General features: G+C 50.3%; 1 protein-coding gene across 21 annotated transcripts in view; it reads left to right on the top strand.

Moving 5' to 3' along the window:
- Window positions 1–27155, top strand: part of ASCC2 (activating signal cointegrator 1 complex subunit 2) — a 50232-nt gene extending 23077 nt beyond the window's left edge. For 14 of the 21 annotated variants that reach the window (XM_002830996.6, XM_024239862.3, XM_054543312.2 and 11 more), the window contains 14 exons: window positions 655–765; window positions 1879–1991; window positions 7461–7535; window positions 8724–8831; window positions 9075–9143; window positions 9338–9412; window positions 10780–10972; window positions 13420–13634; window positions 14546–14665; window positions 22037–22136; window positions 22223–22353; window positions 23178–23280; window positions 25216–25295; window positions 26579–27155. In XM_002830996.6, the coding sequence (XP_002831042.2) occupies window positions 655–765; window positions 1879–1991; window positions 7461–7535; window positions 8724–8831; window positions 9075–9143; window positions 9338–9412; window positions 10780–10972; window positions 13420–13634; window positions 14546–14665; window positions 22037–22136; window positions 22223–22353; window positions 23178–23280; window positions 25216–25295; window positions 26579–26750 (1665 nt within the window). In that variant the 3' untranslated portion in view covers window positions 26751–27155. The remainder of the gene's footprint in view (window positions 1–654; window positions 766–1878; window positions 1992–7460; window positions 7536–8723; window positions 8832–9074; window positions 9144–9337; window positions 9413–10779; window positions 10973–13419; window positions 13635–14545; window positions 14666–22036; window positions 22137–22222; window positions 22354–23177; window positions 23281–25215; window positions 25296–26578) is intronic. The other 7 variants (XM_054543315.2, XM_024239865.3, XM_024239864.3 and 4 more) reach the window with 1 other exon arrangement.
- Window positions 27156–27899: the final 744 nt, after the last annotated feature.

Below are 27899 nucleotides of genomic sequence, written 5' to 3'. Positions count from 1 at the left end.
TCTAAAGATTTGTTATACATTGCCAAAGTATATCTTAAATGTTCATTATCATACTTGCCTGGCCTATACGGTCAGATAATATCTACAGGATTCTGGGAGGATTTTCTTTTTTTTTTTTTTTTTTAAGACAGGGTCTTGCTCTGTCACCGAGGCTAGAGTGCAGTGGCACAATCATAGATCACTGCAGCCTTGAACTCCTGGGCTCAGTTGATCCTCCCACCTCAGCCTCTCAAGCAGCTGGGATTACAGGTACACACCATCTTGCCCAGCTAATTTAAAAAAACTTTTGTAGAGATGGGGGTCTCACCATGTTGCCCAGGCTGGTCTTGAACTTCCAGCCTCAAATGATCCCCTATCCTTGGCCTCCCAAAGTTTGGGGATTACAGGAGTGAGCCACCACACCTGGCCCCAGGTTGTCTTTTTAATCCTCTTCACCCTCCTTTAAGAAGGATGCTCCCATCATCCCCGTCTTACATAGTTTTTACTCTGACCTCACTCTTGGAGAAGTTAATTGTTTCAGCTTATATCTTGGAAACATGGGTAAATATTCTGGAAACTCCAAGGCAGTTTTCAGATCACCTGACCCTGGCTGCTGCCAGGGGTCCTAGCCCTGGTTCAGTATGATGTGAGAGAGCCCGTTCTTGTCTTTCACAGGTCTTCAGCAATATCCTCCAGCACTGTGGTTTGCAAGGGGACGGAGCCAGTACCACACCCCAGAAGCTCGAGGAGAGGGGCCGATTGACCCCCAGTGACATGCCTCTCCTGGTAAGGTTGCCCTTCAGCCCAGTCTCTTTCCTGCTGGGTCCCTCCAACCAGGGCCTAGCTACCCAGAGGCTGGGAAGATTGCCCCAGTAGAGGACCCAGTGGCCTCTTCCCTGCCCAGGGCCCCTTCCCCCAGGACAGTGAGCAACTATTATGTCCCATCACACAGGTTTAGAGCATTTTCAGCTGCCTTAGATTTCTCTCTGGGAGCTTCATTTATTCAGTAGTGGAAAGAACCGGGGAATAAGAATTCAGAGTCCTCATTTATTTCAGTTTGACGTGTTCATTTGTGCATTACTCATTGAGCCATACATTCAGTGGACTTATATTGAGGAGTCCCGAGCATGTGCCAGACCCTGTGCTATGCCTGGAGGTAAAGCAGTAAACAAAAGCAGACTGGCCCCTGCGCTTATGGAATTTAGAGTTGACAAGGGTGACAGATAGAAGGCAAACATTCAGGAAGCCTCGACATGTGTCAGGTGCTGCCCTAGCCCTGGAGATAGAACAGGAACAAGGCAGCTATGAGCTGTCCTCCTGGAGATGGTGATCTCATTTCAGAAGGGCACGTGGCAGGTGCTGTGGGAGCAAATCATTTTACCTCTCGGAACCTCGGTTTCCTTTTCTGTAAAATAAAGGTCCTCAACAGCTTCCCAGCCTACTTTTCAGAGTTGTCATGAGAACCAGGAAAGTGTGTAAGAAACTTAGAAGAAAGTGTTTTGTATACCCTCTTCAAGATGTGAAAAACCTATGGACTTAATATTCTTGTCCTGCCTCGGTGTTCCTTCTTTGCGTGATGTCTTCAGATTCAAGAGTTGGTTTTCCTTTAGCTTAGAAGAGGGAACTGTATTATCTTAGGACTGGAAGTAACCCTAGTGGTGATTGGGTGTAAGGCCATTGGAGCAATGACCTGAGGCTTAGAGAGGTTAGGTGACTCACCCAGATCGTGCTCCTGAAGATGGACCAGCCAGGCTTTGCCTGGGACCTCCAGTGTTCTTTTCCTCCCATGTAACATCCTGCCTGTTTGGGACCCTGACTGTTTTAATGTTGTCTCAGGCGCTCTGCAGATCTGTATGTGTGGGTAGAGGAGAATAATGCAGTGTATTCTTTTGGCAACAGGAATTAAAGGACATTGTTCTCTACCTTTGTGATACCTGCACCACACTTTGGGCCTTTCTGGATATCTTCCCTTTGGCTTGCCAGACCTTCCAGAAGCACGACTTTTGTTACAGGTATGGCGGTAGTTCTGGCTGTTGAAATAGAGGTACTGGCTTATGTACTAATGTAACAAATATTTACTCATTTAACAAATATTTACTGGGTGCTTAGAATGTGCCAGTCCCTCTTCCAGCCTGGAGATGCAGCAGTGAAAATAACAGATAAGCCTCCTGCTTGTGTGGAGCCTGCATTTTAGAAGCACTCCCATTTTTGGCCAAGACCAGGATAGGGTAGGGGAAAAAAAATACACACACACACACACACACACACACACACACACACACACACACACACACACACACACACACACACACACACACACACACACACACACACACACCCGGGCGCATTGGCTCATGCCTGACACACACACACACACACACACACACACACACACACACACACACACACACACACACACACACACACACACACACACACACACACACACACACACACACACACACACACCCGGGCGCATTGGCTCATGCCTGTTATCCCAGCACTTTGGGAAGCCGAGGCGGGTGGATCACCTGAGGTTAGGAGTTCAAGACCAACCTGACCAATATGGTGACACCCCGTCTCTACTAAAAATACAAAAATTAGCTGGGCATGGCAGCATGCACCTGTAGTCCCAGGTACTGAGGAGGCTGAAACAGGAGAATCACTTGAACCTGGGCGGCGGAGGTTGCAGTGAGCTGAGATTGTGCCACTGCACTCCACCCTGGGCGACAGAGCAAGACTCCATCTCAAAAAAAAAAACGCACAACCAAGAATAGTTTCAGTTCAATAGAATAGCCTGCGGGGAACACACATTAGGAAACAACAGGAGTGCTCCAACGTGGAGCTGGGAGATCACCCTTGAAGGATGTCTTGAAGGAACAGGTATCTTCCAGACAAAGAAAAGTTCCCATAGCAGGAAGGGCATCCTAGGCAGGTGAAGTGAAGCATGCAGAGGCCCAGAGAGAGAGCCGGGGAGTGAAGTGTGACATGAGGCAGAGGGTGGGGACACACAGAACAGCAGGAAAACAAGCCAGTAACAAGAGCCCACTTTGGGTAAGTCAGTAGAAGTCAGATCGTGGGGAGCCTGGGATGTGCTGGCAGGACGTTTATGCTGTAGGCAGTGGGGAGCCCCTGGAGGCTTTTATCCAAAGGAGCTGTTAGAAAGATCCTGGTGGGATGGAGACAGATATGAAAGAGAATATGAGCCAGGGAGGCAGACCCACTTTGCCCTCTTAGCACCAAGAGTATCTGTTGCTTGTGCAGTAAGAAAGGGGTGGGTATGGGCATTCCAGGCCAGGGTGAAAGGGTTGGCAACCTGCGTATTGCCTGGCAGTTGTGGGCACAGGCCTCTTCCCAGTGGCCTCTGATTGTCACTCTAGCAAGGCGTCTCTCCCCACCATTTGTAGCAGCTTCTGGGAGCTGCCCAACTCCGTCCATTCAGCTGCCTGTCCATTCTGTCATTTACTCACCCATTTAATAAAACATTTATCTAGTCCTTACATGTGCCAGAGATGGCAGCTGGTGCTGTGACCCCTCCGTGGTTGCCTCAGCTTATAAAAATCAGACATTAGGGTTATTGAGCCTCCCAGAGAATGTTAGGATAACCTGCTGCCCGGCATTTTCCCCAGAAGAGAGGGGTATGTAGCTGTCCACTTTTTTAAAAAGGTATCTTTTCTCATGACAAAAGCAGCATGTGCTTGTAGGACATTTGGAAAATCCAGAAAAGTAGGAAATTAAAATCACCATAAGAAATCATACTATTCTTAGAATTTTGTAGCTTGCATATTTTCACTTATCATAGGCATTTTCCCATTTTGTTAAAGTGTTTCCCCAAATGTGGCACAGATTGCTTTTGAAAGGCTCTTTGGAGACAGGGAAGGGATAAGTTTTGGAAGAGCTGACTTTACTGCAAGGGACAGCAGAGGCAGGGGAGAAGCTATACCCATCTCAGGGTGAGGAGGAAGAAAGGGAAACACTTTTGACTAAAGGCAACACTGCCTTTGACCCACGAACACCTGGGGCTGACCCAGCCTGCTCCAACTGTGCTGGAGGCCAGGAACGCCCTGCTGAGCAAATACAGCCACCTCAGTTCTCCAGGCCTCTCTGAAAGTGGTTACAGTTGCCCGATCAGCTTTGTTGATAATCCCTCTCAAAATAACCTTTTTCCTCCTTCCTTTCCCATCTACTCAAGTATAGCTGAGTATATCTCTTTCTGCCCTTTTATGAATAAATAATATATTCACATGGTTCAAAACTCAAAAAGTATAAAATACACACTGGAAAGTCTCCCTTTCTGCTTTCCCAGTTCTATTATTCACATACAGCCATCATCATTAGGTTTTTTTGGTGGAATTTTCCAGAGATATGCAAGTATATAGCACATATGAGCAACTATGCACATTATATGTCTCCCTCTTTTTAAAAAATTTAAGGCTGGCATATTATGAGTATTTACTGCTTGCATTTTACTTTTTTACTTAACAGTGGTGCCATATCAGTGCATTAAGCACCCTTTCTCTAATGTCTTTGGTATGGCCGGGTAGAATTCCACTGTATGGAATACCAGATCCCATAGATGGTCCTTTAGGTTTTTTTCAGTTGTTTGCTATATAAAAAAATACTACAGAGGCCAGGTGCAGTGGCTCATGGCTGTAATTCCAGCACTTTTGGAGGCCAAGGCAGGCAGACCACTTGGGGTCAGGAGTTCGAGACCAGCCTGGCCAACATGATGAAACCCCACCTCTACTAAAAATACAAAAATTAGCTGGATGTGGTGGCATGCGCCTGTAATTCCAGCTATTCGGGAGGTTGAGGTGGGAGAATTGCTTGAAACCAGGAGGCGGAGGTTGCAGTGAGCAGGGATTGCACCACTGCCCTCCAGCCTGGGTGACAGAGCGGGACTCTGTCTCAAAAAAAAAAATTACAAAGAATAACTTTGCACACACATTATTTGGTACCTCTGTGAGTATATCTGAGGAATAATTCCTAGAAGTAGACTAGCAAGGACAGATGGTATGTACATTTTTAATTTCCATAGATCTTGCCAAATCGCCCTCCATAGGGGTTGTTCCAATTTCTTCTCCCACCAGCAACATATCCTGGCAACAGCTGAACCTGTTTAGGCCAAACTGCCCTCTCTGTCATTTTCTGGGCTATGCTGTGGGCCTAGTAGGGCCCGCCTCTTTTGGCCTAGTTACCCTTTGTTACGTATAGCATTGTAGTAGGATAGACATTGCCAGAAACCAGCCAATTGGCAGGCATGTGTTTACAGAGGACTTGCTCCAAATTCAGCACCAACCTAGACACTTAAGCTGCAGTTCCGGCTTTGGGAAGCTTAAGATGTTTGAGGGAAGAATTATACCACAGAAAAGAGGCAGCTGCAGTTTCACTTGCCAGGGCAACAGGGCAATATATTCCACATGCAGTGCATCTAGTTCTGGAAAGGAAGAATTCCCATGAGTGAGCATGATCAGGAAGTGCAAGGGAGGAGGTGAGCCTGGAATGCTGCGTGGTGCAGGAGGAGAATGAGGAGAAAGAAGAGAAGAGCAGTGGCCAGCATTAGCCTGAGAGGAAGCCAGAGGGCTGTGGGAGTGCTGATCTCTGGAAGAATGTTGAGGGGTTGTGCGGCTGGGATGGAGAGTTTGAATTTGAGCTGGGAAAGGGTGGTATGAAATCACTAAGGTGAGAAGCAAGATTGGCTATATACTGTGACAGATATGGATGTACCGGAGAGAATAATTATGGTTTGCTGTCATAAGAGGTAGGGAGCTGCTAGCAGCTGTTTTTCTCTCCTTTTTTTAAATTAGTATAATTATATTTATTTGAAAATAATTTCATATAAATTATTTTTAATTTTATAATTTTTTTAATTTTTTTTGTGACAGAGTCTCACTCTGTCACCCAGGCTAGGGTGCAGTGGCACGATTTCGGTTCACTGCAACCTCCACCTCCCAGATTCAAGCAATTCTCCCTCCTCAGCCTCCCGAGTAGCTGGGATTACAGGTGCCCACTCCCATGCCTAGCTAATTTTCTTATTTTTAGTGGAGACAGCATTTCCCATGTTGGCCAGGCTGGTCTCAAACTCCTGACCTCAAGTGATCTGCCACCTCAGCCTCCCACAGTGCTGGGATTACAGGCATAAGCCACCATGCACAGCCTTAATTTTATAAAAGTTTTAAGCCAGGTATCTGTAATCTCAGTGTCTTGGGAGGCTGAGGCAGGAAGATTGCTTGAGCCCAGGAGGTCAAAACCAGCCTGGGCAATATAACTAGACTTCGTCTCAAAAAAAAAATTTAATTAGTTAATTAAAAAGTTATAGAATCAGTGCTAACTGGCTTAACTCATAAGCCAATGTAGAAAATACGATACATTTACTTTTTTCTTAAATTTTTTAATTATTATTTTTTATTTTAATATATTTTTTTCTCATTTCCAATGGGATTGGAAAAAAAATCATGAGAACATTTAGCCTATTTTGACCAAATACAAATATTGTGTTGAGATTTTCATGTTAAAATAATTTTTTTTTTTTTTTTTTGAGACAGAGTCTCACTCTGTTGCCCAGGCTGGAGTTCAGTGGGGTGAGTGATCTTGGCTCACTGCAACCTCCATCTCCCAGGTTCAAGCAATTCTCCTGCCTCAGCCTCCTGAGTAGCTGGGATTACAGGCGTGCACCACCACTCCTGGCTAATTTTTGTATTTTTAGTACAGACGGGGTTTCACCATGTTGGCCAGGCTGGTCTCAAACTCCTGACCTGTAAGTAATCCACCCATCTCAGTCTCCCAGAGTGCTAGGATTACAGACGTGAGCCACCGCACCCAGCCAGAACAATTTTTTTTTTTTTTTTTTTTTTTTGAGACAGGGTCTCACTCTGTCACTCAGGCTGGAATGCAGTGGTGTGATCATGGCTCACTATAGCCTTGACCTCCTGGCCTACTTCCTCAGCCTCCCAAGTAGCTGGGGCTACAGGTGTGCACCACCATGCCTGGCTAATTTTTGTATTTTTTGTAGAGATGGAGTTTCATCAGCCTGTTTCCCAGGCTGATCTTGAGCTCCTGGCTCAAGCAATCCTCCTGCCTCAGCCCCACAAAGTGCTGGGATTACAGGCATGAGCCACTGTGCCTGGCTAACTGACAGTTTTTGAGCAAGAAAATTACAAGCAAGTAATCTTGGATGTGCTTCTCAAACTTCAGTGGATCCCGAGTGGCCTTCTGATTCCTCTGTTAGTATGAGCCTATCTGGGCCTTAGTTGCCCATCTGAATGAGGGACATGGCTATAGGTCACTTCTTATGAGCTGTTCCTGGGACCAGCCCCAGTGGGTCAGTCTGGGGTGAGCTCAGGAAGAACCAAGGGGTCTCTGGAGAAAATTGTGTGGAAAAAGAAATGGGCCTTCCCACTCCCTGGGGTTTGCTTTGATGTTCTCATGAAGTGTGGTATTTATGAACTAATCCAACATTTTCCCTGTGTGTGCCTGCACAGACTAGCTTCCTTCTACGAAGCAGCAATTCCCGAAATGGAGTCTGCAATTAAGAAGAGGAGGCTTGAAGATAGCAAGTGAGGCGGGGAAAAAATTAAGAATGTTGTTGTGGGACAGAGAGGCCTGAGCAGGGCCCTGCCTTCCCTGGGCATTAGCATCCCCATCTCTAAGACAAGTGGGTGGGACCAGGGACTGTGCAGCTTTGAGCTTCTGCATCCCTATCTAGCCACTTCCTGACCTCTGCATTTGTTTTTTGTTGTTGTTGTTTGAGACAGGGTCTTGTTCTGTCACCCAGGCTGGAGTGCAGTGGTGCAGTCACAGCTCACTGCAGCCTTGATCTCCTGACATCAATCAATCCTCCCACTTCAGTCTCCCGAGTAGCTGGGATTATAGGCATGTGCCTCCACACCCGGCTAATTTTTGTATTTTTTGTAGAGATGGGATTTTGACGTGTTGGCCAGGCTGGTCTTGAACTGCAGTTTTTTTTTAAACTCTTAGCATATTAAAAAAATATATATGTTCTCTGTAAAGACTTGTATGAAGACCTAACAAGAAAGATTGCAACAACTAGAGTTAAGTGTTACTAAACACCATGGAGGAGGTTTGACCCAAAGTCCTGCTTGTACCAAGGCAATTATGTCTATTAACCCAATCCCCCAAAATACCATGATGGCTGGCCCCTGCATTGAAGCCCTTCCCTCAGCTTTTACTCCATGCTCTTGGTACTCAGCCTGCTGGTTTCTGACCCACCGTTTGAACTGAGAAGCAGCCCTGGAAGCAGCTGGCTTCTCTGGGTCTATGACTTTTGCCAGCTGCCCTCAGCAGTGAATCATGAGGCCTTTTCTGCTCCAGGGAGGCACCTGCAACTGCTGGGGAGAAGCTCCCTTCGTGCCTTTTTTTCTTTTTCTTTTCCTTTTTTTTTTTTTTTTTGAGACAGGGTCTTGCTCTGTCACCCAGGCTGGAGTGCAGTGGCACTATCATGGCTCACTGCAGCCTTGACCTCCCAGGCAAATGTGATCCCCTGCCTTAGCCTCCCCAGGAGCTGGAACTACAGGCATGCATCACCACACTTGACTAATTTTTTGTATTTTTTGTAGAGACAGGATTTCACTTAGTTGCTCAGGCTGGTCTCAAACTCCTAGGGCTCAAGTGATCCTCCCACCTCAGATTCCCAAGGTGCTAGGGTTTCAGGTGTAAACCACTGCACCTGGCCCCTCAGGGCCTTTTTGTCTCCTAAACCTGTGTCTTTTTTCTCTCTGGCCTAGGCTTCTTGGTGACCTGTGGCAGAGGCTCTCCCATTCCAGGAAGAAGCTAATGGAGATTTTCCACATCATCCTGAACCAGATCTGCCTCCTTCCCATCCTAGAAAGCAGGTAAGCCCTCAGGAATTGCCTCCTGGTGGAAGAGTCTCCTCCCCAAGCCCTTCAGGAGCGTTTCCATTATTTCATCTTGGCTTCCTCCCCTGCACTGGGGTTGGCTGAACAGAGATGAGAAACCGAGAAAAATGCCTCATTCCTCCACCGGGCCTCAGCCTTGAAGAGGGGCAGGGGGTGTGTAAAGGAGCTGCAGCTCATCTTGCATTGTATGAGCTCATCTTCCCTGGTGTCCTGTTCTAGCTGTGACAACATTCAGGGCTTCATTGAAGAGTTCCTTCAGATCTTCAGCTCCTTGCTTCAGGAGAAGAGGTGAGTGTGGCTGAGCTGGCCTGGGTCCGTGACCCTCCCACAGGTCCCCAAGAGGCCTTACATGGTAGACCCCCGCCATAGGCCCACCACAGCTCTAATAAGGTCGGACAGCAAACACAGGGAGTGGCCTGCAGCAGCACAGCGTTCTTGTGGCCCCAGTCCTTTCCATCCCATCTGCTCTCATCTGCCTGCAGGTTCCTCCGGGACTATGATGCACTCTTCCCCGTGGCTGAAGACATCAGCTTGCTGCAGCAGGCCTCATCAGTCTTGTATCCTTCTACCATAGCCCGCTACGACAGGGCCCGGCTTGACTATGTCAGAGGTGAGACAGGCTGCTGGAACCCAGAGGAGTGGAAAGAGGTTTAGCCCCAGAACGCATGGGTCAGGCAGCTGTCTGAGGTGGCCTGCCAAGGTCCCAGCCTTGCCTTTTCTAGAGGAGATGGCTGCTCTGATGCTTGGGGCAGGGGAGATACAGTGCTATTTTCCGTCTGTGTTTCCTGAGCATCTGGGCCTATGTGACCAAGATGGACTCAGCCCCTCCTCGCAGCAGGAGGTGGACAAGTAAATAGGCAGTTAGATAGAGCGTCACGTGGGAAGATTTCAGAGGGCAGGAAACCACAGGTGGCACCTCACCCAGCGGAGCTCTGGGTGGGGGTGTCAGATGGAAGTGATGTCCAAGCAGAACAGCAGAAAGAATGGGAGAGCACCAAGCCAGGAGCAAGGACAAGGACAAGAATGTTCCCAGTGGACAGAGGACAGAGAAAACAGGCTCCTCAGAGCCACAGACGTCGTGTATAGAGTACAGGGGGCAGTGATTAAGGAGGGGTCTCCCAGGAGGAGGAATTGGGGTGTTGCAGGTGAGGCGAAGGCCAGCAACGTGCACAGCCCTGGGGTGACTGTCACTAAGAAGTTTGGGCTCTCCTGCAAGCGCTGGGGAGCACGGAAGGTTGTGAAGCAGGAGGTGACATGGGCAGTTCTATACTTTGGAAAAGCTCTGTCTGGCCCAGGGAAGAGAATGGACTGGCCCGGGACCACCGTGAGGCTCGGGCTGTTGCTGGCATCCAAGCATGGATGATGAGGGTTTGGACAAGAAGCAGAGTGAGGGAGTCTAAGGGGACTCTCAGATTTCTGGCTTGATAGTGCCCATGGTGGTTGACAAGGAGGAAGGACAGGGAGGAGCAGCCAGCTTATGGGTCATTTTGGTGGTTGCGGTAGATTGCTCAGTCCTGCTTCAGGGACACCTGATGGCCCACAGCCTTTGCAGAATGCCCTCAGCTGGTTAGACAGGAAGCCCAGTGGCAGTGGCCCTACCATGCCCTCCTCCTGGCAGTCAGTACAAAAGAGGAGCTGGTGGCTTGTCCATACCTGTGTCCCAGGACACTCTGATGGCAGCCCTGGCCCTGTCTTTACTCAGAGCTGCTTTCTGCCAAGTGGCAGGCACTAGGTTGTGAGGCCAGAGTGGCTGTAGTCTGGCCCATTTTCCCATGCAGCCCAGGTGCCCGTGGGCTATACCACTTAGGTATAGCCCAGAAAGCCCCTGGCAGGAACCATGTGGTCAGATGCTGGGAAGGGACTGAGAAATTATGCTGCTTCAGAGCTAGGAACCTAAGACAGACCCCTTAACAAGTCCTCACAGGGACGAGACGCGGACTGCCTACATCCTCCAGGCAGTGGAAAGTGCATGGGAAGGGGTGGTCAGACGGAAAGCCACAGATGCTAAAGAACCATCAGTGACTGAGGAGCATAATGGGGAGCCTAACAGGGTCGTGGTGATGGCAGAGGCAGTCAGTCAAGCGTCATCACATCCGGAGAACTCAGAGGAAGAGGAGGTATGTGTCTGAGTGGCACTTTTCCCTCTTCGCTTGTCCCTCCTTGGCCCTATCTGAGAGACTGGGGCAGCAGGAAACCTCCCTTCTTTGCTTTTATACTCAGGGAAAAAGTTTTTTTTAGGAATAGACAGCCTCAAGCAATTGGTCAGCTCTGTGCTGCCTTTAGAGGGTCCCAAGCCGGGGGCATGCTGGACTGTGTGTGAGGAGAGAGCAAGTTGCTTCAACTATCGAAGCCTTAGCTTCTCCTCTATAAAATGAAGAGGCGAAACTTTCCATGAATGTTTCCATGAGCCCTTCCCGGAGCTCTCCTCTAAACAGATAAAAGTGGAGCTCCTTTGGTTACAACTGGGAACAGTGCCAAGTCCCATGGTTTGGCCTTCGTGGAAGCCCCCCCATGGGGCTCCAGGATTCCATTGAACAAATGTAGAAACCTCGGATCTGGTGCCTTCTCTCCAGGCTTTTCCAGCACTGGCCAAATCTGTGGCTGTCTTGATTGGCCACCAAGGCCAGGACTCTCCCCTGCATGTTGGGAGGCAGCATGATAAGAGAGATGAAGACCACACAGACTCGGGCCAGGCAGCTCAGGGGTGTGACCTGGTTCTGCCACTTGGCAGCTGTATGGCCTTAGGCACGTCACTCACGTTGAACCTTGGTTCCTCATCTATAAAGTGGGGACAGATATAGTGCCCACCTCCATGAGGTGTTGGGATTCCCAGAGCTATCACATGGAATACCCTGAGCCTGGCTGGCCTTCAATGCTCCATTAACAAATGCCACTGTCCTTCCTCCCAGCCCAGACCCTGTGATTCCTGCAGGGCCTTGGAGAACAATGGCCTCCTTCACCTTTTCCCACTTTCTTCCCCATTTCGCTTCTTAGCAGAGTCATGGAGATTTGTATTGTTGTGATCTGTAAATTTCCTTAAATTAAAAGGCTAACACAATTAAGTCACATTGAGCAATATATAAAATGCATGCCCCTTACTTAAAAAAGAGATTATAATTAAAGGGGAGCATCTCCACACAGTCCAGCTCTGGCTGGTGGTTGCTGTTCGCCTCCACTATCAGTCAACTTGTTGGAAAAGGACCTTGGATTAGTAGGGAGAATTGGTAGAAACCAGGGCTGTTTATGGAGGGCCTGGTCTGTGCCAAGTACTGTGCTCCCTGGGTTTTGTGCCGTCTTTGAACTATTTGAAGCAACCCCATGAGGTGGGTGATATAGGCCCATTTTATAAGGAGGAAACTGAGGTTCAGAGAGGGGAAGCACCCTGCCCAAAGTCACACAGCCAGTAGCCCAGCTGGTAAGTCATACAGTCCCTTCAAAATTTTAATTTAATTTAATTTAATTTAATTATTTATTTGTGGTTTTTTTTGGTTTGTTTGTTTTTTGTTTTGTTTTTTTTTTTGAGATGGAGTTTTACTCTTATTGCCCAGGCTGGAGTGCAATAGTGTGATCTCTGCTTACTGCAACCTCTGCCTCCTGGGATCAAGCGATTCTCCTGCCTCAGCCTCCTGAGTAACTGGGATTACAGACACCTGCCACCACACCCAGCTAATTTTTTGTATTTTTTTTTTTAGCAGAGATGGGGTTTCACCATGTTGGTCAGGCTGGTCTCAAACTCCTGACCTCAGATGATCCGCCTGCCTCAGCCTCCCAAAGTGCTGGGATTATAGGCATGAGCACCACGCCTGGCCTAATTTATTTTATTTTATTTTTTATTTTTTGAGACAGGGTCTTGCTGTGTCACCCAGGCTGGAGTGCAGTGGCTTGATCAAGCTGACTGCAGCCTCGACCTTCTGAGATCAAGTAATCCTCCCACCTCAGCCTCCTAAGTAGCTGGGACCACAGGCGCATGCCACCACGCCTGGCTAATTTTTTTAGTAGAGACAGGGTTTCACTGTGTTGCCCAGGCTGGTCTCAAACTCTTGAGCTCAGGCAGTCCACCCTTCTCGGCCTCCCAAAGTGCTAGGATTTACAGGCATGAGCCACCACGCCCGGCCACCTGGCTACTTTTTTAAATTTTTTGAACAGATGGGATCTTGCTGTGTTGCTCAGGCTGGTCTAACTCCTAAGCTCAAGTAATTCTCTTGCCTCAGCCTCCCAAAGTGCTGGGATTATAGGTATGAGCCACTGTACCCGGCCTTAAATTTTTTTTATTTTTTATTGTTTATTTTCCTGGATATGTAGTAGGTATATATATTTATAGGTTACATGAGGTATTTTGATACAGGCATGCAATAATCATAACAATCGCGAGCCCCCTTTTTCACAGAGAAGGAAATGGAGGCTCAGAGAGACTTGAGTCACTTGGCAAAGTTCCCACAGGCAGGAGGGGCAATCCCAGGACTTGAACCAGATCCCTGATGCCTAGTCCAGTGCTGTTTGGGGCCTGTCGCCCTATCATTGGCCCACTTAGCCTTCCCCTTCTTGGCTCTGGCTCTCACTACAGTGCATGGGAGCAGCCGCGGCTGTGGGCCCTGCCGTGTGTGGGGTGGAGCTGGACTCACTCATCTCCCAAGTGAAGGACCTGCTGCCAGATCTTGGTGAGGGCTTCATCCTGGCCTGCCTGGAGTACTACCACTACGACCCAGAGCAGGTGATCAACAATATCCTGGAGGAGCGGCTGGCCCCCACCCTCAGCCAGCTGGACCGCAACCTAGACAGGTGGGAGAGACAGGTGGGAGGAGGTTCCCGCTGCCCAGGCTGCCTTGGGGTGGGGCCCCTTCCTCTCTTCCTTCCCTCATTTATGGCCCAGGACTCAGCTTGTTCTCTCTTTCCAGCCATTTAAACTAAAGCCCTCTTTGGGGAAACATAAAAACCTTAGGCCCCGCAGGAGTTTTTCACTTGCCCCAGGCAGGGCAGGAGCGTACACATCCCTGCCACACTTTGTGGGAAGGCTGATTAGAGCGCCATGGATGTGTCTTCAGGGATGTGACACAGGGTTGTTGAGCCCTTCTGATCCCCTACATTCCTGACCTGCCCCTGTCATTACCACCTTCCCAGTAGATTTGTGAGAGAGGATGGCCACAGCTTCTCACTTTCATCACACCTACCATTTATTTGGCCCACTGCTGCCCTGAAGGCCCCATGGGACAGCAGGAACCAGTGCCCAAAAGGGTGTTTCTTCCATGAGCAAGTGATGTTTACCAATCACTTGTTAACTTGAGAAGTTAGCTTTGTGCCTTTGGACAAGTTCCTCAGCCTCCTTGTGCCACATTTTACAGATGAGGGCTCTGAGGCACAATGAGGTTGAGTGATCTGTGACTGTTGATCTTATGGGACTATTACGAGCATTAAATGAGGGATAGCGCTTTTAAGAAACAGAAGGAAACCCTGTGTGAATGGCATGCAGGGAATGAGGGGGAACTTTGTTTGAGGTGTGGCTACATACCCAGGCAGGGGCCAGATCAGGCAGCGGCTTATCTCCCTCTTCAAGTTTTTGAGATTGTGTCCTAGGAGTGCCTGTTGAAGGGAACTGAAAAATCCGATGGATTTAATACAGCAGGGGGAAGTGGGGTGCAGATTGCATCAGCTGTCAGGGCCCCCTTAAATTGATCTCTGTGTCCCCCACCCAGAGAAATGAAACCAGACCCTACACCCCTGCTGACGTCTCGCCACAACGTCTTCCAGAATGACGAGTTTGATGTGTTCAGCAGGGACTCAGTAGACCTGAGCCGGGTTCACAAGGGCAAGAGGTGAGTGCAGTGGGCCATGGGGTTCCGATACCCCAACTCTGGAAGTGCAGAGAGGACACAGGGAAACCAAGGGCTCCATCTTCGCAGAATTGGCCATGGAGTATCAGCACAGGGATCCCTTCACAACCCTAGACCTGTGCACCCCCAGTGGTTAGGAGCAGGTTCTCTACTGATCAGGCTTCAGGTTCTGACTCTGTGCAGGGAGGCTGTTAGTGAATCCCCTTGTTGGTAGCAAAAGGCCAGAAGGGCCAAAACTATCCCCCTCTTCCCCTCTTCTTACATCTTTTAATGTGTTAACCATCAAATCACTGGTGGACAGTGCTTCCCAGAAACCACTCTTTGACCTGATTTTCCCCAGGCTGTGAGAAAATTAAGGACTTTGAATGAGCTTTTCAGAAGGTGAACGTATTCCACTTTAAGGCCTTTCTATTTATTTTTAGTTTATGTCCTTCCTACTTTTTTTGGCATTGAAAAGTCTGTTCATGATTTATTCATTTATTCAACAAATATTTGTCTAATACTTACAGCATTCTAGGCTCTGGATTAATTAGGTTCTGGGGATATAGTGGGGAGTGAAACAGACACGGCCCCTGCCCACGTGGAGTTTGCATTAATCAACTCATCAAACAAGCAACATCAAATTGCAGATATAACAAATACTACAAGCTGGAGGTGCACAGAATTCTGAGCCTTTGGTAGGGCTTCACCCCAGTCAGGAAGGCTCCTCTGAGAACATGACATGGGACCGAGAGCTAAAGGGTGAGGAGGGGTCAGTTCTGCAAAGGAGGGAAGGAGAAGCTTCCCAAGCAGAGCAACAGGGGCAGTGGTCCCGAGGCCATAGTGAGCACAGCAAAGGGTCCCATGACAAAGCCAGCATATTTTATGTTTTGAAAGATCAGGGCTGGGTGCAGTGGCTCATGCCTAGTCCCAGCACTTTGGGAGGCCAAGGCAGGTGGATCACTTGAGTCCAGGAGTTTGAGACCAGCCTGGGCAACATGGCGAAACCCCATATATACAAAAAATACAAAAATTTGCCAGGTGTGCTGGCACACGCCTATAGTTCCAGCTACTCTGGAGGCTGAGGCGGTAAGATCACTTAAGCCCAGGAGGTCAAGGCTGCAGTGAGCTGTGATTGTGCCACTGTACTCCAGCCTGGGTGACACAGTAAGAACCTGTCTCAAGAAAAAAAAATAAGAGAGTTCACCCGGCTTTGGAATGATGACCCATCAGAGGGACAGAGAGTCGGATGTCACGGTAAAGAGTACAACATCCAAGTAGAGAACGGCAAAATAACTTGTATTCTAGTTCCCCAAAGTTCTGCGTGGAATCTGGAAATCAGGGGACCTCTTTACAAGTACAGGCTGCTCTTTCATCATCACGTGGATGGGGACCGTGAGGTTCAGAGAGGGAGGAGACCAGCCAGCCTCGTTCTTGTGGTAGGAGCCGCAGTGGCGGAAATGCCAGCTGCTTCTTCAGTTAGGGCCCTATGCTGTTACCCCTCCCTAGGGCTGTCCACTGCTAAAAGCTTGGCTGGCTGAGGGCTTGGGGAACCAGCGCAGGGCGACTACAAAGCCATCTGGCTGGCTGGACAGGAAGCACTTGCAAACTGCTTAGTCATACACATTGCAACACCCCCAGATCCCAGACTAGAGATGTTATCCTGCATCATTGCGACATCCCCGGATCCCAGGCCAAAGATGTTATCCTGGATCAGTGGCCACTATTCCAGGCTCGCATGGCCCTCTGTAGCTCCAGCGGTGGGCAAGGGGGCAGACAAGGGGTCCTCCAGGGTGGTGAGAAGCCTGGCCCCCTGCTCCAATCCAGGGAGCCTGATTGGTAAGTTCCCCACAGAGATTAGCCATCTCTGGACATGGCCTTTCACCTTGATCTGTGGTTTTGTCCAGGGCCCATGGTATTGTAAAGTCTCATCTCACCCCACCTAGGTCGTAAGTCACCTACGAGCATTTGCCAAGGGGCTGGTCCCAGCTGTCAGGGTCAGCAGAGTGGCTGGCATTGAGGTGGCCAGGTTTCTGGAACACTGTGCCCTTGTTCCTGGGGCCGTCTGGGCTGCCACGCGGAGAGACTCACTGTGCTGGGTAGCCCAGGGGCTGCAGATTGCAAAGAGGCAAAGCCTCCATTCATGTGTTCATTATTTATTTATTCATTCAGCAAATATTTATTAAGAGATTTACTAGCACCAGATCCTATGCTAGACACCAGGGAAACAGGGTGAGCTGGATATCCAGGCCTTGCCCTTAAATGATCATGAGAAAGACCATTAAACAAGTAAGGACAGAGTGAGAGGTGCTGGGGTGGGGTACACAGGAACTTCGGCAGGGACACATGTCCTAATCACATGAGAAATTAGGTAGGACACTGCAGATGGTACTGGAGTTAAAATGTGTTTGTTGTTGAATCAGATAGGCTGTACTCAGTGCTTAAGTAGTAAGGAAATCTGTTCCCTTGCATGACAAGGCGGTGTAAGGTAGGGCAGTCTAGGCTTGGTTGACCTATCATCCAGAATGTATCTTTCCTGTCTCTTGGGTGGTCAGCTACTTCCTTTGAGGCTGCAGGGGGGCTGCAGCTGTTTCTACTATGGCTTCCAGACATGACAGTGCCAGGAGATAGTCCAGACCAGGTTTTCCTGTGTCTCTCCTAGAGCCTAGGATACCTTTCCCAGAAGTCTCCAATACCCCTCATATCTCATCAGGAAAACCAACTCACAGGGTCCAGGCCTGGAGCTTCAGGGTGAAACAGAAAGGTAGAAAGACCTAAAGAAAATGTAGGGTCTGTTTGGAGAATGGGTGAGGTGCAGCATGGCTGTTGTGGAGACATCAATACATGTGCTACAGGTATATCATAGTCAGTGAAGGAGTCAGTGGGCAAGAGGCAGGGTCCCCTAATCCCTTTGGACCATTCCATGGTGCCCTGGAAGATAACATGTGTTCTAAAAATGTCTGTGCCGGCCGGGCGTGGTGGCTGTAATCCCTGCACTTTGGGAGGCCAAGGTGGGTGGATCACCTGAGGTCAGGAGTTCAAAACCAATCTGGCCAATATGGTGAAACCCCATCTCTACTAAAAATACAAAAAATTAGCCGGGTGTGGTGGCAGGCATCTGTAATCTCAGTTACTCGGGAGGCTGAGGCAGGAGAATCATTTGAACCTGGGAGGTGGAGGTTGCAGTGAGCCAGGATCACACCATTGCACTCCATCCTGGGCAACAAGAGTGAAACCCTGTCTCAAAAAATAATAATAATTAAAATTTTGTTTTAAATGTGCCCTTGGTCTGCCTTTTGGGGAGTCGCAGAGCACATTAAGGCTCTGAAAAGTCCTATAGTAAAAGAAACAGGATTCACTTTGTTGAGCCCAGAAAGTGCTGGATCTGCTTCGACATGTCATTTCTTTCTCACATCAGCCCTGGGAAGTGGGTGCCAAGAGAAGGAACTGAGACTTAACGAGGATAAGGGACTTGCCTGTGGTCACACAGCCCAGGAAGTGGCAAAGCAGACCTGAATCAGGAGACCTGTGTCTGGCCCTGGCTTTGCTCTTAGTAGCTGTGTGACCTTAAGAGGGTTGCTCTGCCTCTCTGGATCCCCTGATTCTTCACCTGGAAAAGGAGGAGTCTGTTGCTTCCACAGGCTCTTTAGAAGTTCAAAGGCAGGAGTCACCCTGCTAAGGACCAGTTTGAATTGGGCCTTGAAGGACAGGATTGAGGAGATGAGGAAGGGAAAGGTGGTGAGGTTTCAGGGGCACCTGCATATTCCCTGGGCTTGCTCCCATCTTGGAGGCTGAGGAAGCTACCTGCTCCAGAGGGTCTCTGCAGCCATCGTTGCCTGTGTTTCCAGGCTTGACTGAAGTTCTAGCCTCTGATGCATCTTTTCCCAGCTGGCTTTGGTCCTGATTTTTCTTTTTCCTTCCTGGCTCCAAATGAGGTCTGGAGCCAAGGTTGTACCTCCCTGGACAAGCTGCCCGGGTGCCTGGGCTTCACTGTCCCTACCTGTGTCTTCTTCCAGTGCACAGCTAGGGTGGGTGGAGCTTGCCATGCTTCTCGGCCTGACCCTGCCAGGGAGCCACATAACCAGAGGCCACACAGCATGAAAGAACTGCCCCACTGCACAGAACCAGGGACGGGATGGACCAGAAGCCAAAGGTGTAGCAGAAAGGATGGTGACACCTCTCATTCTTCCTCAGTCTCCTGGCCCAGCGCAGGTCCTGGAACCTGTTAGGCCCTTAGGAAATATGTGTCAAATGCATGGGTATGCTCCTACCAGTGGCACCTACCACCTGAACAAGCTTGGGCTCCTTTTTATTCCTCTCTACCTCTTTTTCAACTTAGCAAAGAAAGCCAGGTACAAGGCCAAGGTCACAGTCACAGGCCACTTCCCTGGTGGATGTGAAAGATTTCTTTGAACTGAGATATCTCCCTAGTCTAAATCAAGGGCACCATCCCTCCTGCCATACCTTGGGGCTCCTGGTCCAATCAAGTAACCCCCTACCGTGGAGCCTCCATTACCCCTTCCTACAGACGCCCAGCTAGACCTCCTGAACCAAGTTCATTCCCTTTGTTTCCAGGGCTTCCATTCAGCACATTTCGTGTTGACTGGTCTGTCATCTCCACTACACTGAGTTCATGAGGGCAGATCTCTATTTTCTTCATTTCTGAATCTCTCCCCAACTCAGCCTCATACCCTGCCTGGCACAGAGCAGGTCCTTAATAAAGACTACTAAAAAAAAAAATACAAAAAATTAGCTGGGCTTGGTGGCACACACCTGTAGTCCCAGCTACTTGGGAGGCTAAGGCAGGAGAATCGCTTGAACCCGGCTGGTGGAGGTTGCAGTGAGCTGAGATCGCGCCACTGCACTCCAGCCTGGGCAACAGAGCAAGAGTCTGTCTCAAAAAAAAAAAAAAGACGTGAAGGGAGGCAAACCCTATCCTGCCACGCTGAAGGCTGCAGTCCTGACCTGCCCTGGCTGCCAGGCAGACAGCCCGACAGACTGAGACAGACTCAGACGCCTGCCTCTCCCTGCACCAAAAGCCAGTTAATAGAAGATTTTTATGGAAGCTGTGTTTGGCTTTGTGTCTTTTCTTTTTTTATTATTATTATCTTACCCTTGATACATTCCAGAGACCCGATTTCACAGCTAAGCTGGATTTTCTTGCCCGGCATCTCATATTGATTTTCCCCTGCAGGGCTAGAAGCTACATTCCACAGGCCTGGGTATGTTTCTGACAAGCCAGGTTTTTTCACAGGTTTGCAAAGCCATGAATTGAGAAGCCTCAGTCCCTGCTGAGGCTGTGCTACAGCTCACTTGTGACCCAAACATGTCCCTTCCCCCACCCAATGCACCCAAGTTTCCTCACCTGTAATATGACCGGAGTTGGGCTTCCAAACGTTTTCTTCCAGTGAAATTTTACATGGAAACTTGAGCTGTGGAAGAGACAGAAGGCTGCTGTAGTGAGGTGGGAGTGATAGGAAAAGGACTGGGAACCCCCTTTTCTTACATCCCAAAGGTCCCTATGGCTCCCTTGAGCTCAGTCAGAAAGCCATGTGGCCTTACTGCTTCTTAAATTTTTGTTTGTTGGCAAGGAAAGGTCATTTTTGAAAAAACAATAAATGAATAAAAATTTTAAAATAAAAAAAAATTTTGTTTAAGAGATCCAGGCTGGGCATAGTAGCTCACGCCTGTAATCCCAGCACTTTGGAAGGCTGAAGCAGAGGATCACTTGAGCCCAGGAGATCAAGACCAGCCTGGGCAATATAGTGAGACCCTGTCTCTACAAAAAATTTTAAAATTAGGCTGGGCACGGTGGCTTATTCCTGTAATCCTAGCACTTTGGGAGGTTGAGGCAAGTGGATCACTTGAGACCAGGAGTTCCAGACCAGCCTGGCCAACATGGCAGATACCCTGTCTCTATAACAAAATACAAAAATTAGCCAGGCATGGTGGCACGCGCCTGTACTCCCAGCTACTCAGGAGCCTGAGGCACGAGAATCGCTTGAGCCCAGGAGGCGGAGGTTGCAATGAGCCGAGATCATATCGCTGCACTCTAGCCTGTAACAAAAAAAAAAAAAAAGATTTAGACAACTCCAGGTGCTTCCAAGCAGTAACCACTGTCATCTGGCGTGGGGCTTCCTAGCCTTCTCTCTGCGTTGTCATGCATAGGTGTGTGGACATAGAAGCAGAATTAGCGTGCATTGCTTTTGGGATCATACCGTATGCATTTTTCTGTAGCTTGCTTTTTTTCCTTGGGATTAAGTGAGAATTCTTTCCACGTCAGCACAAATAGATCAATGTCTTTCTTGACAACTACCACACAGCGATCTAATACAGATGTGGCACAGTTCATTTGGCTCTTTCACTCATGATGGACATTAGTTGCTCTCCATTTTTCACTGTTGCAAACAATGCTGAAAAGAAAATCCCTAATCAGACCTCTGTACACACAGCCGGTGTTTCTTTAGGGTAGATGCCTTGACAGGGAATATCCTGGTTGAAAGATGCGCACGTTTTACCTTATTTATTTATTTATTTGTTTGTTTATTTATTTATTTATTTATTTTGAGACAGAGTCTCGCTCTGTCATCCAGGCTGGAGTGCAGTGGCGTGATCTCGGCTCACTGCAACCTCTGCCTCCCAGGTTCAAGCGATTCTCCTGCCTCAGCCTCCCATGTAACTGGGATTACAGGCACCTGCCACTATGCCCAGCTAATTTTTGTATTTTTAGTAGAAATGGGGTTTCACCATCTTGGCCAGGCTGGTCTTCAACTCCTGACCTTGTGATCCACCCGCCTCGGCCTCCCAAAGTGTTGGGATTACAGGAGTGAGCCACTGCACCTGGCCCCATTTTACCTTTTAATAGTGCCTCTTGGCCGGGTGCAGCAGCTCACGCCTGTAATCCCAGCACTTTGGGAGGCTGAGGTGGGGGGATCACTTTCGGTCAGGAGTTTGAGGCCAACCTGGCCAACATGGTGAAACCCCGTCTCTAATAAAAATACAAAAATTAACCAGGCCTGTAGTCCCAGCTACACAGGAGGCTGAGACAGAAGAATCGCTTGAACCTGGGAGGCGGAGGTTGCAGTGAGCCGAGATGGTGCCACTGCACTGCAGCCTGGGCGACAGAGCAAGACTTCCTCTCAAAAAAAACAGTGGCTCTTGGGATGCCCTCTAAAGTGGCTGGAGCCATCCTTATGGGCACCAGCAGCAGTGAGAGTCCCACCCTCCCACGCCCTCACCAATGCTTGATTTCATTTGTCTCTGTGACAGTCTGAGGGCTAGAGCAGTTAAGCTTGTGGTCTCTGGACCCTCTGTACCCTGCGGCCTTCCAAGCCTGATGGTTTTCCTTCCTCTCTTTCTGCTGTTCCTTCTCAGCACCAGGAAGGAGGAAAACACGCGGAGTTTGCTGAATGACAAGCGTGCAGTGGCAGCACAGCGGCAGCGCTACGAGCAGTACAGTGTGGTGGTGGAGGAGGTAGGCCACGAAGCCCAGGTCTCTGCTGGGCCAGGGAGACCAGGCTAGCCCCTGAGCCCCACAAACCCATGCTTATGCCATTGCAGGTGCCACTGCAGCCGGGCGAGAGCCTGCCCTACCACAGTGTTTACTACGAGGATGAGTACGATGACACATACGATGGCAACCAGGTGGGCGCCAATGATGCAGACTCTGACGACGAGCTCATCAGCCGCAGGTGAGGCCGTAGTGGGGGTGGCATTCCAGGACAGAGCAGCTCTCAGGCCTGTGGGGCTCCCTCACCCACTTGTTTACACGGATGTGGCAGATCCAGGGCCCAAACCCAGTCCTCCTGACTCCTAATCCAGTGCTCCTTCACCCCAGCCCACCCGGAATGGGGCAGCATTTATTCGGTGTCACGTAGTAGCTTTGCATTTTTCTTTTTTGAGACAGAGTTTCACTCTGTCGCCCAGGCTGGCGTGCGGTGATAGAATCATGGCTGACTGCAGCCATGACCTCCTGGACTACAAGTGATCATCCCACTTCACCCTCCTGAGTAGCTGGGACTACAGGTGTGGTGCACACCACCACACCCCGCTAACTTTTTTATTTTTTGCAGAGGTGGGGTTCTCACTATGTTGCCCAGACTAATCTCACCTCCTGGGCTCAAGCGATCCTTCCACCTCAACCTCCCAAAGTGTGGGTATTACAGGCATGAGCCACCGTGCTCAGTCTGTTTTTCTTCTTAATTGAAGAAAACATTTTCAGGTGGAATGTTACAGCGATTCCCCAATACAGATCCAAGCAGAGCTGTCCTGACTGAAGAGAGGACTGGAGACCCTCCTGGCCCCATCTCAGTCACCCCCTCAACCCCACCTCAAATTCTGTTAACCTCAGAGAATCCAGGGGCTGGAGCAAAGCTGGCTTGAAAGCCTTTTGGTTTTTCCCAGCCTCCTGAGCCCTCCTGGCGGCCCCATCTCACCCAGCCAGGTTCCCTCCTCCTTGTGGCTCTTGCTCCTGGTTGAACCTCGTCTTTGATCTCATTTCTCTCCACACCCTCAGGCCATTTACCATCCCTCAGGTGCTGAGAACCAAAGTGCCTAGAGAAGGGCAGGAGGAGGATGACGACGATGAGGAAGACGAGGCTGACGAGGAGGCTCCCAAGGTACCTCCCTGGCAGGTGGCAGATGAAGGGGAGAGTACAGTTCTGAAGGGTGAATCAGAAGTGCCCCTCACCCCTCCCTATGTCTGGCCCTGAGGCAGCCCTAGCATCACTGGCAGGGACAGGAGGAGTCTCTTTGAGCCCAGGATGTCTGCTTGGAGAGCTACTGGCTTAGAACTCCTGCTGCCCACTAGTGAGGACCCAGGGGACAGATTAAAGGCAGGGCCTCTGAGCTGCCAGCTTCATTATTAGGCCCAGGAGCCTGGGGGTCAGGAGAAGGGCAGTTAGCAGCACCATGCCCAGGATGGCAATTCTTAAAATCAGGAGTTAGAGCCCAAGGGCCCTGGGAGGTCATCTGGATCGGTAAGTTAGAAAATTCTAGTTTTTAGCAGCTAAACTTTTTATTTGAATGAAACCTTAACTAGAGCCTCAACATATAGAACAGATAAAAGCGGTACTGCTCAGGTGACGGGGCAGCAACCTGGGATCATGCCCCACACCAGGGTGACAAATTCAGATGTTTCTGGGGCCAGGTCACCAACGGCAATGAGTAGCGGGGGCTGGTGGGGACTGCACTGAGCAGTGGGAAGCACGTGTCCTGCCTCAGGGGCTCCTCGGTGCAAGCACAGACTCAGAGTTTCCACAGATTTCTCTGCTTTTCAGGCAAGGGGTCAGCCCAGATTTTTATGTAAAATCTACCAGTTTTTTTTTTTTGTGTGTGTGTGTGTGTGTGTGTGTGTGTGTTGTTGTTGTTGTTGTTGTTTTGGAGATGGAGTCCCACTCTCGTCATCCAGGCTGGAGCGCAATGGTGCAATCTTGGCTCACTGCAACCTCCGCCTCCTGGATTCAAGTGATTCTCCTGCCTCAGCCTCCCAAGTAGCTGGGATTACAGGAGCTCGCCACCACGCCCGGCTAATTTTTTGTATTTTCAGTTAAGACAGGGTTTCACCATGTTGGCCAGGCTGGTCTCCAACTCCTGACCTCAGGTGATCCACCAGCCTCGGCCTCCCAAAGTGCTGGGATTACAGGGATGAGCTGCCACACCCAGCCTTCTTCTTCTTATTTTTAGAGACAGAGTCTCGCTTTGTCACCTAGGCTGGGGTGCAGTGGTGCAGTCATGGCTTACTACAGCCTCAAACTCCTGGGCCCAAGAAATCCTCCCACCTCAGCTTCCCTAGTAGCTGGGATTATGGGCTCACACCACCACGCCTGGCTAGTTTTTATATGTTTTTGTAAAGATGGGATCTCACAGTGTTGCCCAGGCTGGTGTCAAACTCCTGGACTCAAGTGATCCTCCCACCTTGACCTCCCAAAGTGCTGGGATGACAGATGTAAACTACGGTGTCTGGCCTTATTTTTCCTTTTTAAAGCTACTGGCCACCAAAGCCTGTCTGTGGTCCCTAGGTCCCAGTTTTTCCTTGCACTGTTGGCTTGCAACAGTGCACTGTTTCCTTGCATTGTTGCACTGTTGACACAGAAGGCTGTCCTTGAGAGTGGGCCCTCCCATACATGCCGCTGGTGGTGCCACAGTGAGGCCTAGGCCTGCAGCTCCCGGGACCACTCAGCTCCCACGGGTGGCTCCCGCAGCCTTCAGGGCCCTGCACGGCCTCTCACAGTGGCCATCCTGGCCTCCCCGCCACTCCCATTTGTCATTGTTATGCCATAACTATGGTCTGTCCACTCTACCAGCCTGTCTAGGAAGCCTCAGTCCCTTCAGCTGCCACCCGCTCAGGAAAGAGGTGGGACAGGGGGCTCCCAATGGAAACCTCAGACCACAGTAATCCCGCTCCATTCCTGGGCGTTGCTCTGCCAGGCTGCAGCTTCCCCCCACACCTGGCATGGAGGCATTGACAAGCTTCACTTGAGCAGGGCTTCATCGCCGCTTAGGAAAATGCAGCAGCTCCTGACTCCAGATTTGGTCTCCTCTCCCTTCCACAGCCCGACCATTTCGTGCAGGACCCTGCAGTGCTGAGAGAGAAGGCAGAAGCCAGGCGCATGGCCTTTCTCGCCAAGAAAGGGTGAGCATTCAAGGAGCTGCTTCTGGAGGGATCCCTCCCACCATCTGGGGAGGGCCCAGCCAGCCACCCAGGAAACCCACACGTACACCCTAAGTGCTCCATGTGTATTTAGTTCTCACGACAACCCGGTGAAGTAGCTACCATTATCACTATCCTCATTTGACAGATGAAAAAACTCAGGCCCAGAGACGTTAAGTAACCAGCCAGAAGTCACACAGCTAGTAGGTGATGTAGCAAAGATGGAGCCCAGATGGCTCAGCTCCAGGGTCCCCACTCATAACCATTACTTGGTGAACACAGGAGGGGATTTATCACCCAGCGCGTCCAGGGATAGCTGATATCAGGCAGAGTGTAAATGTGAGAGAGCTCAGGCAGACGGACACACATCCCTTCTGGCGGATAGAGGTATGGAAGTGACGGGCACTTGAGTTGGGCCCCTAAGGGTCAAAAGGGCTCAGAGGAGTTTGTCATATGAGGGCAGAAAAGTAAGAAAGCAGGCGTGGTCAAGAGAGGGATCTTCGAGTGGAGCTGAGATCAGTACCCAGAGACTCCTCATCCAGGCCCCGCATCTTCCCAGTGAGGAAACATTGAGAGGGGCCAAGGATCTGCCTCCACCTAAGGCCAAGCCAGGAGTAGGAGCCCGCTCCCGCATCCCAGCCCTAGGCTTCATGCAGCACTGTCTGCTGGGTGCAGGAGGCCTGACCACAGGGAAGGCATTTGGATTTCATTCTGAAGGCAGTGGGGAGCCGCAGAAGGTTGTTGAGCAGGGAACAGAGCAACCCTGACTTCTCATCCATCCCAGCCCCCTGAGTGCGGAGCTCTGGCAAATCCCAGTGGTCAAGATGGTCTGAAACGGCCCTAGGTCGCATCTGTGAGTGCACTTGGTCTTTGGAAGCTTCCAGGCAAAGCCCTAGGGTGGAGAACAGGAGTCATGTCTCAGCTGCAGCATGTGGCCCCAGATGGAGAAAGGAGGAGACCACCCGAAGCCCTCCCCGTCTCCTGTAGGCTGTGTCAGCTCTCTAGCTGTTCCTCTGCTACACGTAGCAATGGGCGGACCTGGAAGCAAGGCCCAGAGAAGAGAAAACACCAGGCTCGGGGCCGGTCAGAGCCCCAGGGCCCTGCCCCTGCTGGGCTCCGTCTCTCCTTCCATCTGAAGTTGGGACATGAGTGACCAGGCCCAGTCTGTGTCCTCTCCCAGTGAACACCAAGGCAGGCTGTGGGCTTTCCCGCCAGAGCCTCTTCCAGCTGACAGGTTCTCATGGGGTGGGTTGTTCCTCCCTCAGGTACCGGCATGACAGCTCAACAGCAGTGGCCGGCAGCCCCCGAGGCCACGGGCAGAGCCGCGAGACAACCCAGGAACGTAGGAAGAAGGAAGCCAACAAGGCGACAAGAGCCAACCACAACCGGAGAACCATGGCCGACCGCAAGAGAAGCAAAGGCATGATCCCATCCTGAGACCGGTGCAGGGCCAGCGGGGAGGCAGCGGCACCAGACTCACCAGGCCGCGCTCCCATCGCCTGGGGCCTCCTCACTAGGGGCCCCAAGTTCAACTCGACCCCTCAACAGCCTCAGCTTTGCAGCCCCTGAGAAGGCCGCCTCTCATCTACCAGCCAGCCATGAGCGCCTTCCTGCAGAACACACAGTGCCTTATGCCACAGCCGAAGAATCCGTGGGGCCGGCAAGCAGGCACCTTCCCCCAGCTGCGCTGGTGGGAAAGAGATGGGGATGGAGTCCCAAGGCAAGCGCCCCAAACCTCGGGCCACAAGACACCACTTCCCCTTTACCCTGGACAGCAGGAAACCTGTATATTCAAAAACAGAAAAAGGCCTGCTAATAAAATTTTTGACCCTTTCAAACGAAGATCTGTGTATGCCCATGACCCACATTCCCTGTGTCTCATTCTTCAGGGACAGCTGCCAGCTGGAGGACAGGAAGGCAGGGTGGTCACTGTGCTCTCTCTGTCATCCTCGCCTGCTTGTGGCTCCTGTAACGCCCTAATGCTGCTCTGCCTTGCTGTGTGACCCCAGAACATCACCCCGTTCTCTGAGCCTCCAGTCATTACTAGTGGAATGAAGGGCTGGGTGTGGTGAGCCCCTGTGGTCCTTTCCATTTTCTCATTCAGTTATGACAGCTCCACCGTAGGAGGTAGGTACCATTTTCAGCCCGGTAGTACAGATAAGGAAAAGGAGGCACTGAGGGCTGAAGGCACCTGCCCCGGCCACAGCTAGGAAGTGGCAGAACAGGGATTGGACCCTGGCCTTTACAGAGCTCTAGACCCCTGTAGGTGGTGTCATCTCCATCTCACAACAGGCCCAAGGACATTCAGCCAGTGGCAGAGGCAGTACCCAAACTCAGCACCTCATGGTTGTATCTACATTGTAATAAATCCCCCCAAATCTAGAGTTCAGACAGAAACCTTAAGAAACAAGTGAGAATGTCACTGCCAAGCCCTGTCAAAGTGAGTGGGACTTGGGCCTGTTTCCTCAAAGCCCCTTCCCAGGCATGGCCAACCAGTTCCTAGCGTGGCAGCAGCTGCCAGGCCACCCTGCGTGTTGTCAGTCAATGGCGAGTCAACAGCGGGACATTGACTGGACTGACCCTAGC

This window comes from Pongo abelii, chromosome 23 (genome assembly GCF_028885655.2).
Source record: "Pongo abelii isolate AG06213 chromosome 23, NHGRI_mPonAbe1-v2.0_pri, whole genome shotgun sequence".
Lineage (NCBI taxonomy): Eukaryota > Metazoa > Chordata > Mammalia > Primates > Hominidae > Pongo > Pongo abelii.
Note: the sequence above shows the minus strand (reverse complement) of the source record. Positions and strands in the feature narration are given on the sequence as shown.